General features: G+C 54.4%; 1 protein-coding gene across 2 annotated transcripts in view; it reads left to right on the top strand.

Moving 5' to 3' along the window:
- ZFYVE28 (zinc finger, FYVE domain containing 28) overlaps window positions 1-16,344 on the top strand; it is a 60,808-nt gene that overhangs the window by 5,310 nt on the left and 39,154 nt on the right. Inside the window, exons 4-5 of one of the 2 annotated variants that reach the window (XM_008567803.1) lie at window positions 142-231; window positions 13,968-14,069. In XM_008567803.1, coding sequence (XP_008566025.1) covers window positions 142-231; window positions 13,968-14,069 — 192 coding nt within the window. The remainder of the gene's footprint in view (window positions 1-141; window positions 232-13,967; window positions 14,070-16,344) is intronic. The other variant, XM_008567804.1, reaches the window with a different exon arrangement.

Genomic DNA, 16,344 nt, shown 5'->3' with positions numbered 1-16,344 from the left:
CCTCCCCACCTCCCCACCTCCCCACCCTGTCTGCTGAGCTGGATGCAGGCGAGGATTAAGCATGCAGGTCCCCCTCCTGGGCCTGTCCTGCAGATGTGACAGCCAGCCCCACTCCTGCTCATTCTCTCTCCCTTCGTCCAGGGCCCTGGTCTTCGGGTACCTGACCCAGGACATGATTGACGACTACGAGCCGGCCCTCATGTTCACTATTCCAAGGCTGGCCATCGTGTGGTGAGTGCCCTCCTGCCCAGATGGTCATTTAACAGAAACCTGTAGTGTTGTCACATCTGGTGGTGCCAGGCTCCTGTGGCTGTTGGTAAGTGGTGCTTACACCCCTGATGGGTGGCCGCTCAGCTGCCCCGGGTAGCCCCCAGGCAGGCCTGCTGTCGTCCCTGGGCAGATGAGGAGCCAAGTGTTCTAAGTGCCTCCTGTTTACCTCGTTGGTGAGGGAGGGACCCACCACCCTAAACAGTTCAAGATGCCTAAACAACTGCCCCAACACTGGACAGGGGGCATCGACAGCCACTGACTAGACACAGATGCTCACGGCCCAGGGGAGGTGGACACTGCATGTCACTCAGGGCCACAGGGGGTGCAGTCAGGCACAGAGGGACCATGCAAGGGCCATGAGAGGAAGACTTTGTGGAACAAGAGGACCAGGTGCCCCCTGGTTCCCCCGGGAGGTGGTGATTGGCTTGTTTGGATAATTTTGAGGGCTGGTGCTGGGGCATAGGGGGGACGCCCATGCAGTGGAAGACCAGGTGGGGGCAGGTGGTCTGGCTGACTGGGAATCCCTGGTAGGGAGCCTTTCCCGCTGGGTGAGGGCACGTCAGGGAGCAGGGAGCTCACAGGTGGGCCTTTGGGGTCCTGTAAGGCTCAAAGATGTCACAGTAGCACATGGAATTTTAGGTCCTAAGTACACTGAGGCAGGAAGCATGTGGCTACTTGCTGAGCATCTGAGCTTCACAGGGCCAAGGTCAGAGTCTGGGTGTTCCGGGCTTGGTGCACTGCTGCTCAGCCACACCCTGACTCCAGACGGGGACTCTCCTGCCCCCTGCCAGGTGGGCGGTCCTGGAGGGGGGAGGAGTGACGGGGCCATGGAGAGCTCTATGGAGGGGCACATCGGGCTTGTAGCAGGGAAGGTGGCCCAGTGAGCAGCTGGCGTGCAGGTGGGGAGCTGCTCAGAGAGTCAGGAGCAGGGAGTCCTCGGGACAGATGCCCATTGATGATGTAGACATCAGTGAGGGGGCCAGGGGAGCGTGGGGTGGCCACAGCTCAGGACCAGTCCAGGCTCAGGCCGTGGAGAGGACCCGCGAGGGCCTGGAGGGGAACCCGGAGCACAGGCACACGCAACAGTGTGCTAGGGCGAGCACAGGCCCTCTCTCGTGGGAAGTGGGGTGTGGCAGGACAGGCCCAGCTTCCAGGGCCTGCAGAGGACAGAGGTGCCTCCCTCGATGGCAGGGACAGGTCGGGTGCCGTGTGCAGAAGGATGTGGTGCTGGGGCTTGAATCCAGACCCTGCCCTGGTCTGGGTCATGCGCTCCCCTGTGTCCTCAGGGCTGCCCTCTCAGGGAGGTGTCCAGGGAGGTCTTTGGATGCTGTCTGGCTTTTCCAGAGCCCCCTCTAGCAGCTCAGTGCCCCGGGCCCTGCTCCTTCTGTTATTTTCCCTCTTTTCTCACAGGTTCCTTCTTTTACAAGGTCAGCCAACCAGAAAAAGTGGGACTGGGTTCTATCACACCAGGGAGGCGACACTTGGGACTCTACTTTATTGTTAGAATTTGGGGATTTCACTCTGTCTGAAGGCGCAGGAGTTGGAGGATGGGGTGTCCCCAGAGGCCGGTGGGAAAGTGCCTTGGAGTGAAGTGTCCTCAGGCGGAGGCGCCCCCACCACACAAAGCCCCTCCTTGGCCGGGCCACAGGTTCTGTTACGTTGTCTCCTTCCCAGCAAACATCTCTCCGTGGCCACGCTCATCTGGAAGAAAGAACTGAGCCTTTGGGCCCTTACCCCTTTTCTTTGTTTAAAAAATCAAGCAGCAGAGCTCCTTTGGGTCAGAGCCCTATTTCTGCCAGCCGGGCGGGGACTGAGCCTTTCCTTGAAGAGCTAGGCCTTCCTCCTAGTGACACTGCAGCTTTGAGGTTCGGACGGTGCCTTTGGAAACACAAAAACCCTGCCCTTTTAAAAATCCCCCTCACAAGTGCCTGGGAGTGCAGTTGGCGCCGCATCCCTGCACGGAACCACAGTTCCTCTGGAGGCTCCACAGAGCCCCGCGTGCCAGTGGGTGTGCACGGTGCTCCTGCAGGTGCTCTTGGGTGCCACAGAGCCCGCGGGGACAGAGGGAACCTGTTCAGAGGCTCCAGGGAATACCAGGCCTCTCTTAGCAGCAAACATTTTAAAAATAAGAGGTGACGAAGGCCCCACGCACAGTGTTCCTGGATTGTCACCCTCGAGTCTGTTGCTGTGCTCGTTCAGCTCTGCATCCGCCTCTGTGTCGCCGCGGTGCCAAGCACAGGTGGCCGCAGGGCCATGGCTACTCCTCCCTGACCAGTGTCACTTTTGCCACTGGCTGACCTCACTCTTGCTCGGCCTGCTGGCGTCTGAGCTTTTGCCCCTCCTTCTGTCCTGTCTGGGTGAACAGCCCACCTGGGGGTCCTCGTCCTGGGAGACAGAGTGGCGGCCAGGGGCCTGGTGGGCAGGGGCTTTGTCCCGGGTGGTCCTCTCCTGGAGGCAGCGGTGTGGGGTCCCTCGGGCTCGGGCTGGAGGGAGGGCCTGGAGAGGGCCCGGGGGACCTCGAGGAGATGATGGGTGGCTCAGAGCGTAGGGAGGAGGCAGGGAGAGCGGGTGCAGGAGCTGAAGCCCAGGTGCGGGGAGCAGGCGCATGGGGCAGCTGAGAGGGTCGCCCCAGAAGCAGCTCTCTCATCTCAGAGCCAGGCTGTGGGTCTGAGCAGTCGTGAGGTGCGCCAGCCTGTAGTCAAAATCCTCCCCTGGGAAGGAGCGGGTGAGAGCCCAGCTGTGAGCAGATCCTAAAGCTGCCCGCTCTGGGCTGCCCTCCGGTCCCTGAGGACCTGCAGCCCACCTCCCTCTCTCTCTCCTCCTGGTCCACAGTGGCCACTCAGGGCCAGATGGGCGGAGGCCACAGCTGCCCGGGGCAGCGCCCAGGACTCTCCTTCCTGTGTGCACTCAGCGAGCATGTATGGAGTGACTACTGAGTACCTGCCCTCCTGCTTGTCCTAGGGACACTGCGATGCCGTGAGGGAGATGGACAGGAGGGTGGACAGGAGAGCAGTTGCTGTGGCGTATTCTGGATACTGGGGGTGGGGGCACCATGCAGGGACCCCCCTGGGGTGGACAGGAGCTGGAGGCTCCATGGAGAGGCTCCCAAGGCAGCTGGCCCGGAGCAAAGCTCCTGAAGCCGGAGTGTGGGGTGGGCAGGCAATGGACCGTGGGCTGGGGGTACTCGGGGCAGGCAGGCAGCACATGCAAAGGGGCACAGGCAGCGCCAGGGCTGGAGCGAGGACAGGGTGATTCACCCTGGTAGCCGCAGTGGCTCCGGTGGCCAGCATTCCTGGGACCACACCCTCGCAGAATCCTGTGTCTGTGATGTGGGTGTCTTGGGACCCCATGTGGCACTCAGAGCAGAGAGGGAGGGGTGGCAGAGCTGGGGATGGAGCTTCTCTGCCGCCCCCTCCCCTTTACTCTTGTGCTCCCCAGAGCTCCCGCCCCTTCCCACCCAGTAAATACAGTGTTCTAGACAATGATGGGACGTTTACCAAGCACTGGCTGCGCCCAGGCCCCCACCCCCTTCTGAGTCTTCATGCAGTAGCTCTACCCTCTGAGAAATCCTCTTCCACGGCCCATCATGGCTGAGGGGCTCCCGGAGGTGGAGGCTCTGCTCAAGGTGGAGGAACCAAGTCCAGCTGGAGGGTCCAGAGCCTGCTCTTCCTCTGTGACAACAGAAAGCAGAAACGCTCAACTGTGGCCAGCAGGGGAGGCCTGCTGCAGGGGGAGGTGGTGGTAAACTGAGGCCTAAAAGGTCGGCAGGGCAGGGTAGGTCCCGAGAGGGTTCCGGAGGAGGCCACTGTGGGCTGGCAGGGGTTTGGCCTTGGGAATGGGCCCGTGAGGACTAAAGAGGTTGGGGTCAGCCCTGTGGGGACGTGCTCTGAGCTGCTGGGGGTGGGGGCAGGGGACCCCCTCTGAAGAACAGTCCTTGCTGCTGGTGCGGACGTGTCCTGGGGAGAAGGTGAATCTCCTCAAAGTTCTGACTCTCACAAACTGGTTTTACTTTTAAGGATTTATCTTAAACCAATTCCTTTAAAGGAATAAAGAAACAAAACCTCTAGACCCAGTGGTCACTTCCCAGTGTCCTGGTCTGACTGTCCCCATCAGCACAGCCCTGGCGGCTCCACTGGAGGCTCCTCAGCCCTGTCTACACTCGCTCCTCCTTCTGTGTGCTCATCCCTGCAGCTCTGCTTTGGGCATGGAGCGCTTCCCAGACGTGTGTGGAGCGAGACCCTGCCACTCAGTCCCGGGCAGGGTGGGCAGCCCCTCCTTCCTCTCTTACCCTCCTGCCAGGATGCTTCCACATGGGCCCACAGGCTCCTACCCTCCCCAGACGAGCCCCTCACCTACCTGTGTTCCATGGATGGTCTTTTTAAAGCAGAAGGCGGTCACCTTGCCAGTGGCCCCCGTACCCCAGCAGCCTCACTGCTGTTTTGTCTTGGTATTTTCCACAGCACCCACCCATGCCCTTGCCTCCCCCAATTTCCACTCCAGTGTCCCCTCCACCACGCCCCCTCCACGCCCAGCTGCTCATTACCTCTCACACTCTGCATAATTTACATACTTTGTGTTATTTATTTTTTATCAACGTTATTGAGATATAATTCACTACCACAGGACTCCCCCTTCTAAAGTGTACAATTCAGTGGTTTTTGGTGCATTCACAGTTGTGTAACCACAGTCACTCCTAATTTCAGAACATTTTTATCACCCTACAAGGATACCCCTTACCTATTACCAGTCACCTCCACCCCTATACTCCCTCACCCCATCCCCAGCCCAGGGAACCACTAATCCATTTTGTTTCTGTGGATTTGCCTGTTTGGGTTACTCATATACATGGGATTTGCATTGTTTCTGTATCTTCCCCACAATGCTGAATCACCGGGAGGGCAGCGAGGGTCACCTCCTTTATTCACTCATGTGCCCCAGTGCCTGGCATGGGGAGCACAGTGGACTTTTGCAGAATTTTGTTGCACTGATCTGACAGGGCACAACTATGTATTTGCAAAGTCTATCCCGGAAGTATTACTTGTAGTCATAATAAATTGAGGGTGTGTGTGTGGATATCCAGAATGAAGGGATTGATTAAAAATGATGCTCCAGGCGTTTAAATAATGGTGGAGAAAACTCCCTAATGCCGTGCAAAAACATCCTCAGTGTATTAATGTTGGGTACAAGATGTTGTTACCAAATGGTATCTCTTTTTTTTTCCTTTTTGTCTTTTTTTGTGTCCGGCAACGGATCGCAACCCCCGGTGCTGCGCCCACACCTCGCTCAGCCAGCGAGCGGGAACCGGTCTGTATGTGGGATCCGAACCCTCGGCGGGAGCACCGCCGCGCTCCCAAGCGGTGCACTGTAGCAGTGCGCCACCAGGCCGGCCCGGCCCCCAAATGGTATCTCTACTTTACAAAATTTCTTAACATTGTTGAACTAAAAGAAACTGAGGCCAAGCATGTAAAGCGTAAGATTTATTGAGCCAATATGATGATTGCAACTGGGGAGACACACAGGTCAGGTTGCTCCAAGATATGTGCTTTGAAGGGAACCAGCAGAGCTTAGCATTTCATAATCAGAAGAAAGGGGGAAGATAAAGTAGAGAGAGAAGAGGACAGCCCCCCCTTTATCATTACATCAGTTTTTCTATTGGTTGTACGTGCCCTACTGATTATGAATTGTTACTGGGTTACATCCTATGCATAGGGATCTGCATGTACGTAAGGGTTACAAGAAGCATTCTTGGTTATTTTGTTACTCTCCTGGTGACAGAACATCTACTTCTTAGTTAAAATAGCTTTATGATAATAATGTTTTCCAGGACATGGGATGTAACTACTGACTTATTTCAGATATCCCAAGGTACTAGAATTTAGCTTACCTAGTCAGAGCAGATTTTTTTAGTTATAAAAATGATACGCAAAACTTTTGTAAACAGAGACCAAAGCACTAAATGTTCTTTTTTTATTGTGGTAAAATATACATAACATAAAATTTACCATTTGAACCTTTTCTGAGAGTACAGTTCAGTGGCATTAAGTACATTCACACTGTTGGGCAGCCATCGCCTCCATCCATCTTCAGAACTTTTCTGTCTTCACAAACTGAAACTCTACCCCATTAAACCTTAACTCCCTGTTCCCTCATCCCCCCAGCCCCTGGCAACCACCATTCTACTTTCTGTCGCTATGATTTTGAAAACTCTAGAGACCTCATATAAGTAGAATCATACAGTATTTGTTATTTTGTGACTGGCTTATTTCGCTTAGTATAATGTTTTCATGATTGATCCAAGTTGCAGTATGTGTCCAAATTTTCTTCCTGTTTAAGGCTGAGTAATATTCCATTGCATATAATTAAATGTTATTTTATAAGAGATGTGCAATAACATTCAAAAGAATAAAATATCTAGGAATAAATTTAACCAAGGAGGTGAAAGACATGGATACTGAAAAATACAAAACATTGCTAAAATAAGATTAAAAAGGACCTAATTAAATGGAAAGACATCCCATGTTCATGGATTGGAAGACTTAATATATTTATTTATTTATTTTTTCCTTTTTGTCTTTTTTACTGACCGGTAACGGGATCGCAACCCTCGGTGTCGCGCCCGTATCAGGGACCGGCAACGGGATCGCACCCCTCGGTGTTGCGCCCGCACCGCGCTCAGCCAGTGAGCGGGAACCGGTCTCCACATGGGATCCAAACCCTCGGCGGGAGCGCCGCCGCGCTCCCCAGCGGCACACTCTCCAGTGCGCCACCGGGCGAAGACTTAATATATTTATTTATTTATTTTTTCCTTTTTGTCTTTTTTACTGACCGGTAACGGGATCGCAACCCTCGGTGTCGCGCCCGTATCAGGGACCGGCAACGGGATCGCAACCCTCGGTGTCGCGCCCGTATCAGGGACCGGCAACGGGATCGCAACCCTCGGTGTCGCGCCCGTATCAGGGACCGGCAACGGGATCGCACCCCTCGGTGTTGCGCCCGCACCGCGCTCAGCCAGTGAGCGGGAACCGGTCTCCACATGGGATCCAAACCCTCGGCGGGAGCGCCGCCGCGCTCCCAAGCGGCACACTCTCCAGTGCGCCACCGGGCCGGCCCTAGACTTAATATATTTAGGATGGCAATACTAATCCCTATCAAAACTTTTCTAGAAATGGAAAAGCTGTTCCTCAAATTTGTATGGAACTGCAATGGGCCCTAAATAGCCAAAACAATATCAAAAGAGAAAGAGAATTTGGAGCACTCACACATCCTGATTTCCAAACTTACTACAAGTCAAAACAGTGTGGTATTGGTATAAGGACAGATGTGCAGGCCAATGGAGTAGAACTGAGAGGCCAGAAATAAGCTCAAACATCTTGGCCACTTGATCTTTAACAAGGGTGCCAAGACCATTTAATGAGGAAAGAGCCATCTCTTCAACAAATGTTGCTGGGATAGCCGCATGCAAGAGAACGAAGTTGGACCCTGTGACGGTTAATTTTGTGTGTCAACTTGGCTAAACCACGGTACCCAGGTATTTGGTCAAATGCCAGTCTGGATGCTACTGTGTAGTATTTTAAAGATGAGATTAATGTTTAAATCGGTACACTTTGAGTACAGCAGATTACCTTACATAATGTGGGCAGGCCTCATCCAATAGGTTGAAGTCCTTAAGAGAAAATAGACTGAGATCCCACAAGTAGGAGAGAATTCTACTCCAGACCACCTTCAGACTTGAGCTGCAGTGTCAGCAATCCCCCCACCCCTGCCCGGGCCACCAGCCTGCTGGCCTGCCCTGCAGATTGTGCACTTACCCGCCTCCACAATTGCATGAACCAGTTCCTTAAAATAAGTCTCTCTTTCTCTCATTCTATTTTCTGGAGAATCCTAACTAATACAGGGGGTAAATCTTCATGTTCTCAGATTTGGCAGTAGACTCTTAGATTTAGCACCAAAAGCACTAGCAAGAAAAGAAAAGAGTAGATAAACTAAATTTCATCAAAATTAAAAACTTTGGTGCATCAAAGGACATTATCAAGAAAGTGAAAAGACAACCCACAGAATGGGAGAAAATATTTGCAAATCATTTATCTGATAAAGGTTTAGATCCCAGAATATAGAAAGAATCCTTACAACACAACTACAGAGAGACAATCCAGGTCAAAACTGGGCTGTATTAGTCCATTTCTGTTGCTTATTACGAATACCTGAAACTGGGTAATTTATAAAGAAACAAAATTTATTTCTTATAGTTTTGGAGTCTGGGAAGTCCATGGTCCAAGGACACATCTGGTGAGGGTTTTCTGGGTGGGAACTCTCTCCGGGGTCCCCTGGTGGCCAGGGTGTCACATGTTAAGAATGGCAAGAGCTCTTTCATGTGCTCCTTAAAGAGCTGCCAAGTCCGCGCCCAAGATGACTTGTTACTCCATGAAGGGTTAATCCATTCACGAGGGTGTGGTCCGCGCAATCCAGGCACCTCTCAAGGGCCCTCCTTTCAAATATCATAGTTGGATTTCCCACCTTCTTAATGCTGTTACAAGGGGGATCAAGTTTCCAACACATGAACTTCTAGGGGACGTGTTTGACTGATAGCGTGGGCGAAGACTTTAATAGATATTTCTCCAAAGAAGATAGAAACAAATGGCCAAGAAGCACATGAGAAGATGTTCAACATCATTGGTCATTAAGGAAATGCAAAATGAAACCTCTATGAGGTCTCACTTCACACCTACCAGCATGGCTGTAATTAAAGAAAACTGAAAAGAGGGCTGGCCAGTTGGCTCACTTGAGAGAGTGCGGTGCTGATAACACCAGTGTCAAGGGTTCTGGACTGTCTGGCCATTAAAAAAAAACTGAGAGGAGTAAGCGTTGGCGAGGACGTGGAGAAGTAGGAACTTTGCACACTGCTGGTGGGAGTGTAAAACGACGTGGCTGCTACGGAAAACAGTTTGGTGGTTCCTTAAACAGTTAAACATAGAACTACACGGTCCACGTGGTAATAGCAAGTATCCCGGGTAACATCATGTACCCTCCTAGGCACGTACCAAGGACAATGGGAACGTCCACACTGAAACTCACGCGTGAGTGTTTATAGCAGCATCACTCCTGACAGCCGGAAGGCGGAAGCAGCCCAGATGTCCACCAACGGGTGAACGGGTAAAGGCATTGTGTATACATGAGGGTGCTTCAGAAAGTTCATGGAAAAATAGAAGTGAAGGATGATGACCTTTTTGAAGTACCCTCGTACATGCAATGGAATATTATTCAGCCATGCAAAGGAACGAAGCACTGACATGTGCTGCAATGTGGACGGTCCTTGATAACATGATGTCAAGTAAAGAAGCCAGTCAAAAGGTCATGTAGGCTTATGTCGAATGTACAGAACAGGCAAATCCAGAGACAGAGAGTAGATTAGAGGCTGCCAGGGATGGGGGTGGGGACGTGGGGGGTGATTACTTAGACGGTGTTTTTCTTTGACGATAAAAAGGTTTTGAAAAAGGGCCGGCCCGGTGGCGCACTGCTACAGTGCGCCGCTTGGGAGCGCGGTGGTGCTCCCACCGAGGGTTCGGATCCCACATGCAGACCGGTTCCCGCTCACTGGCTGAGTGAGGTGCGGGCGCGACACTGAGGGTTGTGATCCCGTTGCCGGTCCCGGTCCGGTACGGGCGCGACACTGAGGGTTGTGATCCGTTGCCGGACATGACAAAAAGGAAAAAAAAAAAAAAAAGGTTTTGAAAAAAAGAGGGGATAGTTGCCCATCATTGTGACTGCGATAAATGCCACGGAACTGTACACTTTAAAATGCTTAGTAGTATGTTATGTGAACTTCATCTCAACTTTTAAAAAAAAGAAAAAAGGCTGGCCACCTGCCCTTCCAGTGGGGTCCCCTGGCGTCCCCCGATGTTGGGTGTCCTCTCACCTGCTCGCCTGGGCTGGACCTGGGCCAGGCCCTCACGGTGCCGTCCACAAGCCCCGCCCGTGCCCATGCCTCAGGATCTGGCACCTGCCTGCCAGGCTCAGCTGCGGTGCTGCCTTGCCCACTTTGGCGATGGCACAGACATGGGCCTGTGTGGCCTGTGCTGGGGCAATGCCTGGGTCTCCCAGACCTGTCAGGCAGTAGCCACTGGCAGCAGCCACTGCAGACCCAGCTGTTTCCTTCAGTGGCTCATTCCTGGGCCTCATTCTGCAGCTGCCCCCTGGTTCTCTGCTGGATTCCTGCAAGTGCTGAGCCCAGTGCAGAGGCTGCCATCCAGGGTCCACTCTGCATCCCCCCACCCCTTGCCCCTGCTGTATGGACATTTGCTGTGTGCTTGCTGGGACATGAAGCACTGGGACTGGAGACCAACTTCACCATTGTCCACAGGGATGCCAGATCTGTACGGACACAGCCTGGCTGTCCCATGTGCCTTCTCTGCCCTTGCCAGGTGGTCCATGCACTTCCCAGAGCTGCTGAGCAGGAGGGCTCAGCCAGCAAAGAGCACATGGTGCCTGGAGTGCTCCAGCACGTGGGAACAGACAACACCGTTGGACACTAGGACACAGCCAAGAGGACATTGTCAGGTCCCCCAACTGCTCATGGGAGGGGCTGGGCATGGCAGACTTGGTGGTCTGTGCACTGAGCCCTCATAATTAATGGGTTCTTTTCTACGGCCCCAGGCCAACAGGCCCTGCTCACAGGGTGGGTCTCATCTCAGCACCGTGCCAGGCCATGCGACCAGGCGAGCCCCTTCTCGCTGCACTGATGAGGCAGCAGTGTCCTCCCCTGGGCATTGCCACTGCCAGGTGTGGGCGGGGAGTGAGGTGCCCAGTCGGGCAGACACCGGGTGAACTGGTCATTGCAGGCTGAATCCCAAGCGCAGAGTCAGGGGAGCTCTGCCCAGGGTTACGGGAGGCTTCCCTTCGGAGGGGCCGCCAGAGTCGGGCACCTGCCCGGCTGCGTTCTGGAAGTCGAGATTGCCAGGAAGCCAGGGCAGGGGTTCACGTGAACCCCCCTGCTTGTCTGTCTGTTCTCACTCAGCCTTTGTCCTGAGACCTCCTGGTTTATCTGTGAAGTTAAGGTTCTATCTTGGGAAATTGTCCCTTGAATTCTGTTCATTTAATCAGAACTGTCATCTCATGTAAGATCTAGAAAACAGACCAAATGGCAAATGGCACAGAGGCCTGGCTATGGCTGTCTCAGGACACAGACCTTCATCACAGCCCAGACTCTCCTGTGGCCCAGTGTGAGTGGCCACAATAGGCCACCAGTCACGGCTGTCAAACCCCAAGAGGTGGCATAGCCCATGTTTTTCTTGTGACTTTTGAATCTTTCTTTTTGCACATGAAACTCAACTTTTTAAAGGGAAAAACAGTCCCTTCATTCAATTCTGTTTTTCAGTTTTTCTCACTGAACTGGATGTGTTGGATGAAAAGACTGTTCCTGAACCACAGGGACTCCAGGTTGGATGGCGTATTAGTCCGTTTCTGTTGCTTATAATAAAATACATGGGACTGGGTGATTTATAAGAAAACAAAACCATGGGGGCCGGCCCGGTGGTGCACTGCTACAGTGTGCCGCTTGGGAAGCGTGGCGGCGCTCCTGCTGAGGGTTCGGATCCCGCGTACAGACCGGCCGCTCACTGGCTGAGCGAGGTGCGGGGGCAGCACCGAGGGTTGCGATCCCGTTGCCAGTCCCGGTCCAGTACGGGGGCAACACTGAGGGTTGCGGTCTGTTGCCAGTCACGAAAAAAAGACAAAAAGAAAAAAAAAAAAAGAAAAAAAAACTTATTGCTTACAGTTTCTGAGCCTGGGAAGTCCAAAGTCCAAGGAACACATCTACATCTGGTGGTGGTGACAGTGACCCAGGGGATTCACACTGCAAGATGGTGGAGCAGAGAGAGCAAGAGACAGACAGACAGACTCTCCCTCCTTTTAAAGCCCTCAGCACCACACCCCTGACCACCATTTTTAACCCATTCACTACCACACGGTCCTACAATCCAATCGCCTCTTCAAGGCTCCACCTTTCAATGACCATCATAGGATTTCCCAGCCTCTTAACAGTCCAGTGGGGGCCAAGTTTCTAACACATAAAACTTGGGGTACACAGTTCAAGCTTCAGTGAATTTTGGGGGAACATAATTCAATCCATTACAGATGATGATGACTGGACCCCTATCCTGGCCATGAGACCCTGTCACATTTGCAGAGAGAGACATGCAGGTGACACTTCATGCAGATGAGCCTGCATGGCCATTGTCTGCACTCTGTTGAGGAAGCAAGGGGACAGGTGTTGCATGTATGGGTGGGCATCCGCTGGGCACCTGAGACTTGCCAAGACCCAAGCTGTCTGGTCCTGAAAGACCCAGTAGGGGGCGACCAGAGGAGGGACCTCCGGGGATGGATGCTCTCAAGGGGAGCTGGGTCTGGACATGGGTGATGGAGGTGCTGGGAGCTGGGCTGGGGGGTCGAATGTGGTGCTGCCTGTGGAACTGAGGGCCGCCCAGAGGTGGCCTCTGAGCAGGGTCGGCCTTCAGTGGGTGTTGAGCTGAATGCTGGGATGGGAACCACGAGGAAAGCCAGCCTCCTGCACCGGGCCCCGGTTCTGGGGAGGCAGTGCCTCTTGAGCAGTGGGCACTGGGAGAGGGTGGGTCCTGCTGGGGGAGGCAGGAGGCTACTTTCTGTTTTGAAGGGTGACGAGCATTGGTCAGGCTGGTGGGAGGGAGCTCCCCAGGACCTAGTTCTCACCCCAGCGTATGTCTTGCTTTGGGTCTAATTCTTTTTTTTTTTCCTTTTTGTCTTTTTTCGTGACCGGCAACGGGACCGCAACCCTCGGTGTCGCGCCCGCACCATGCTGAGCGGACCGGTCTCTATATGGGATCTGAACCCTCGGCGGGAGCGCCGCCACACTCCCAAGCACCGCCGCGCTCCCAAGCACCGCACTCTACCGAGTGCGCCACCGGGCCGGCCTGGGTCTAATTCTCAAAAGCCTCCACAGATAAATTTAAACAAAAATCCAGTTTTTCCATTTTCAAGGAGGTCGATTTCGGTAACGAATTTCATTCATGTGATTGCAACACTGCTGTGTACAGATTTATTTTTATGATTATGATCCCTCCAATGAGCATAAGCTAATCAACTTTATTTTTTTTATTTATTTTTTGTCCTTTTTGAGACCGGCCGCACTGTGCTCAGCCAGTGAGCGCTGTGAGCGCACCGGTCATCCCTATATAGGATCCAAACCCGCGACGGGAGCGCTGCTGCGTTCCCAGCGCCGCACTCTCCCAAGTGCACCACGGGCTCAGCCCAAGCTAATCAACTTTAAAAGATGATAAAGTCTGGGTAATAATTTTCATTGCTTTTTCTTTTTCTTTTTTTTAAAAGACGACTGGTAAGGGGATCTTAACCCTTGACTTGGTGTTGTCAGCACCATGCTCACCCAGTGAGCGAACCGGCCATCCCTATATGGGATCCAAACCTGGGGCCTTGGTGTTACCAGCACCGCACTCTCCCAAGTGAGCCACGGGCCGGCCCATTCATTGCTTTTTCTAAGTGTCTGTAACGTTCAGCTCCAGGAGGCTACAGGAGAGACCACGCCTGTGTGGGCGCAATGCTCCTGCCAGGCCAGCCACATGCGGGCTCCTTGTGGGTCTAAGCTGGGAGGTCCTGAGCTCGTCCAAAGGACCACAGGCCTAACCACGCTGGTTTTTGTGTCTCAAATGCAGTGGCCTCGTGGTCTACGCGGATGGACCCCTGAACTTGGAGCGCAAGGTGGAAGACATGTCTGAGCTGTTCCGGCCCTTCCACACGTTGCTGCGGAAAATAAGGTGGGGGGTTGGAGGGAGGGGAAAGAGGAGGCTGGGGGGGGGGGCTTTCCCCTTAGAAGCCTGCCTGGCATGGCCAGCCTGGCACCAGGCTTCCTTTCTGGACCCAGAGAGCATGGAGCCTGCTTGTGAAGAGCCGGAGAAGTGAGCCCTGCAGCTGTGGGCTTTCCCCTCACCTCTGGGGCCTTGGGGTGGTCTTTGGGGAGTCGGGTGGGGGTGCTCCGTTGCTCTTCAGGGATGTGACCCCAGACCCAGAAGCCATGGGAGGACCTGAGGAGGAGACAGAAATGAATGGGAAGCTTGGTCACGCTGAGGCCAGGCGGAAGCGCGGTGCTCCAGCAGGCAGGGCATGCAGGAGGGGCCCGGGAGCTCCAGCATACAGGGGCTTGCAGGAGGGGCCCAGGAGCTCCAGCAGGAGGGGGCTTGCAGCAGGGGCCCAGGAGCTCCAGCAGGAGGGGGCTTGCAGCAGGGGCCCAGGAGCTCCAGCAGGTGGGAGCGCGGTGCTCCAGCAGGTGGGGGCTTGTAGCAGGGGCCCAGGAGCTCCAGCAGGCGGGAGCGCGGTGCTCCAGCAGGTGGGGACTTGCAGCAGGGGCCCAGGAGCTCCAGCAGGCGGGAGCGCGGTGCTCCAGCAGGGGGGGACTTGCAGCAGGGGCCCAGGAGCTCCAGCAGGCGGGAGCGCGGTGCTCCAGCAGGGGGGGACTTGCAGCAGGGGCCCAGGAGCTCCAGCAGGCGGGAGCGCGGTGCTCCAGCAGGGGGGGACTTGCAGCAGGGGCCCAGGAGCTCCAGCAGGCGGGAGCGCGGTGCTCCAGCAGGTGGGGGCTTGCAGCAGGGGCCCAGGAGCTCCAGCAGGCGGGAGCGCGGTGCTCCAGCAGGTGGGGGCTTGCAGCAGGGGCCCAGGAGCTCCAGCAGGCAGGAGCTTGCAGGAGGGGCCTGGGAGCCAGGGCCTGGGAGTGGGCGGAGGCACATGAACCTTGGCCAGTGCAGGCAATGGAGCGAGCGGGTCTGGAGGCAGAGTGTCGGCTTCTGGGGGGATGGGGATCATGGCAAGCAGCTCCTGTAGTGTCTAAGAAGTCAAGCCTTTTCCATCAAGGATGAGCTATTTAAAATCCCCAGGCCCCATCCAATATCGTTTTTGGCATATTATCCCCAAAGCCAGTGTAGATGGAATTTGACTGTGCCGCTGCCCTGGGGTGGCAGGACCCAGTTGTGCAGCCCCCAGGCTACCCTGCCTATCACCCCCTTGGAGTCTCTGCCATGCTCCCCACAGGTGGAAAACAGGGAGGATCTACAGAGCAGCCCAGGGCTTCTCCAGGGACAGGGCTTGAGGACTTATCAGTCACTGTGTGGTCCTCTGTGGTCCAGTGTTCACAAACAGAGCATCAGAAACCAGAGCCTTCATCTCAGGATCGTATGTCACCCTGGGAAGGGAAAGCCAGAAAGAGGTATCTAAACAGACTGCTTAAAAACGAAGCTGGAGTCAATCGTAAAATAATTGATGAAGAGGGTGAAGTTTTGTGAGTGGATATTGTAATAAATGAGAGCTTTTGAATATGGGCAGACATGACTAGGCATCTCCACGTGTGCTTAGAAAACGTGGACGACTTCTGCTTTGGGACCGACAGGGGGCCTCAGGTGGCAGCAGGCTAGCTCTCCAGCCGCAAGAACTGGATATTTGATAAATCTTATTCTTAAAGCTAACTGAGCTATGGAAGGGAGGATCGGATGAACCAGAATTCCGGAGAGGGGAGAGCCCTTCAGAGATGAGCTGACAGTCTCCTCTGGCTGTTTTTCCCCCAGGAAGCAATTGAAGATTCCAGGCTTGTCCAGAGCTTAGTCTTCCCAGGCAAAGCGTCTCTGCTGGGGAAAGAGAACCTAATCACTGGGGCTGGTGGAACCCATTGGACACTTGGGGGCATGCAAGCAGCACACCTGCCAGGTTCTGGGGAGGCAGGGGGGAAAAGAAAAAGTAAGCTTCTAATTGCTAAGTGCAGTTCTGGGGCACTTAGGAGACTCAAGCATCTTGCCAGTCTCCACACAAGACACTTGCCAGATTTTGGAGCTCCATGGGGCAGGGGGCTAGAGGTTGAGTTGACACCTAGAAGGCCAGGAGACAGGGTCTCCTGCAGACTTTAAGGTCTAGGAAGATAGAGACTCACCAGGCTTACAGCAGCAGTAACCACACTGAAGCTGCAGCCCATCCTCAACCTGCCCGACTTCTGAACGGCATGCGATAACCTGACTGTCACACCACCTGCCTGACAGAGGACAAGGGCAGTCC

The sequence above is a fragment of the Galeopterus variegatus genome, unplaced genomic scaffold (assembly GCF_000696425.1).
Source record: "Galeopterus variegatus unplaced genomic scaffold, G_variegatus-3.0.2 Scaffold347, whole genome shotgun sequence".
NCBI classification, from domain to species: Eukaryota; Metazoa; Chordata; class Mammalia; order Dermoptera; family Cynocephalidae; genus Galeopterus; species Galeopterus variegatus.
Note: the sequence above shows the minus strand (reverse complement) of the source record. Positions and strands in the feature narration are given on the sequence as shown.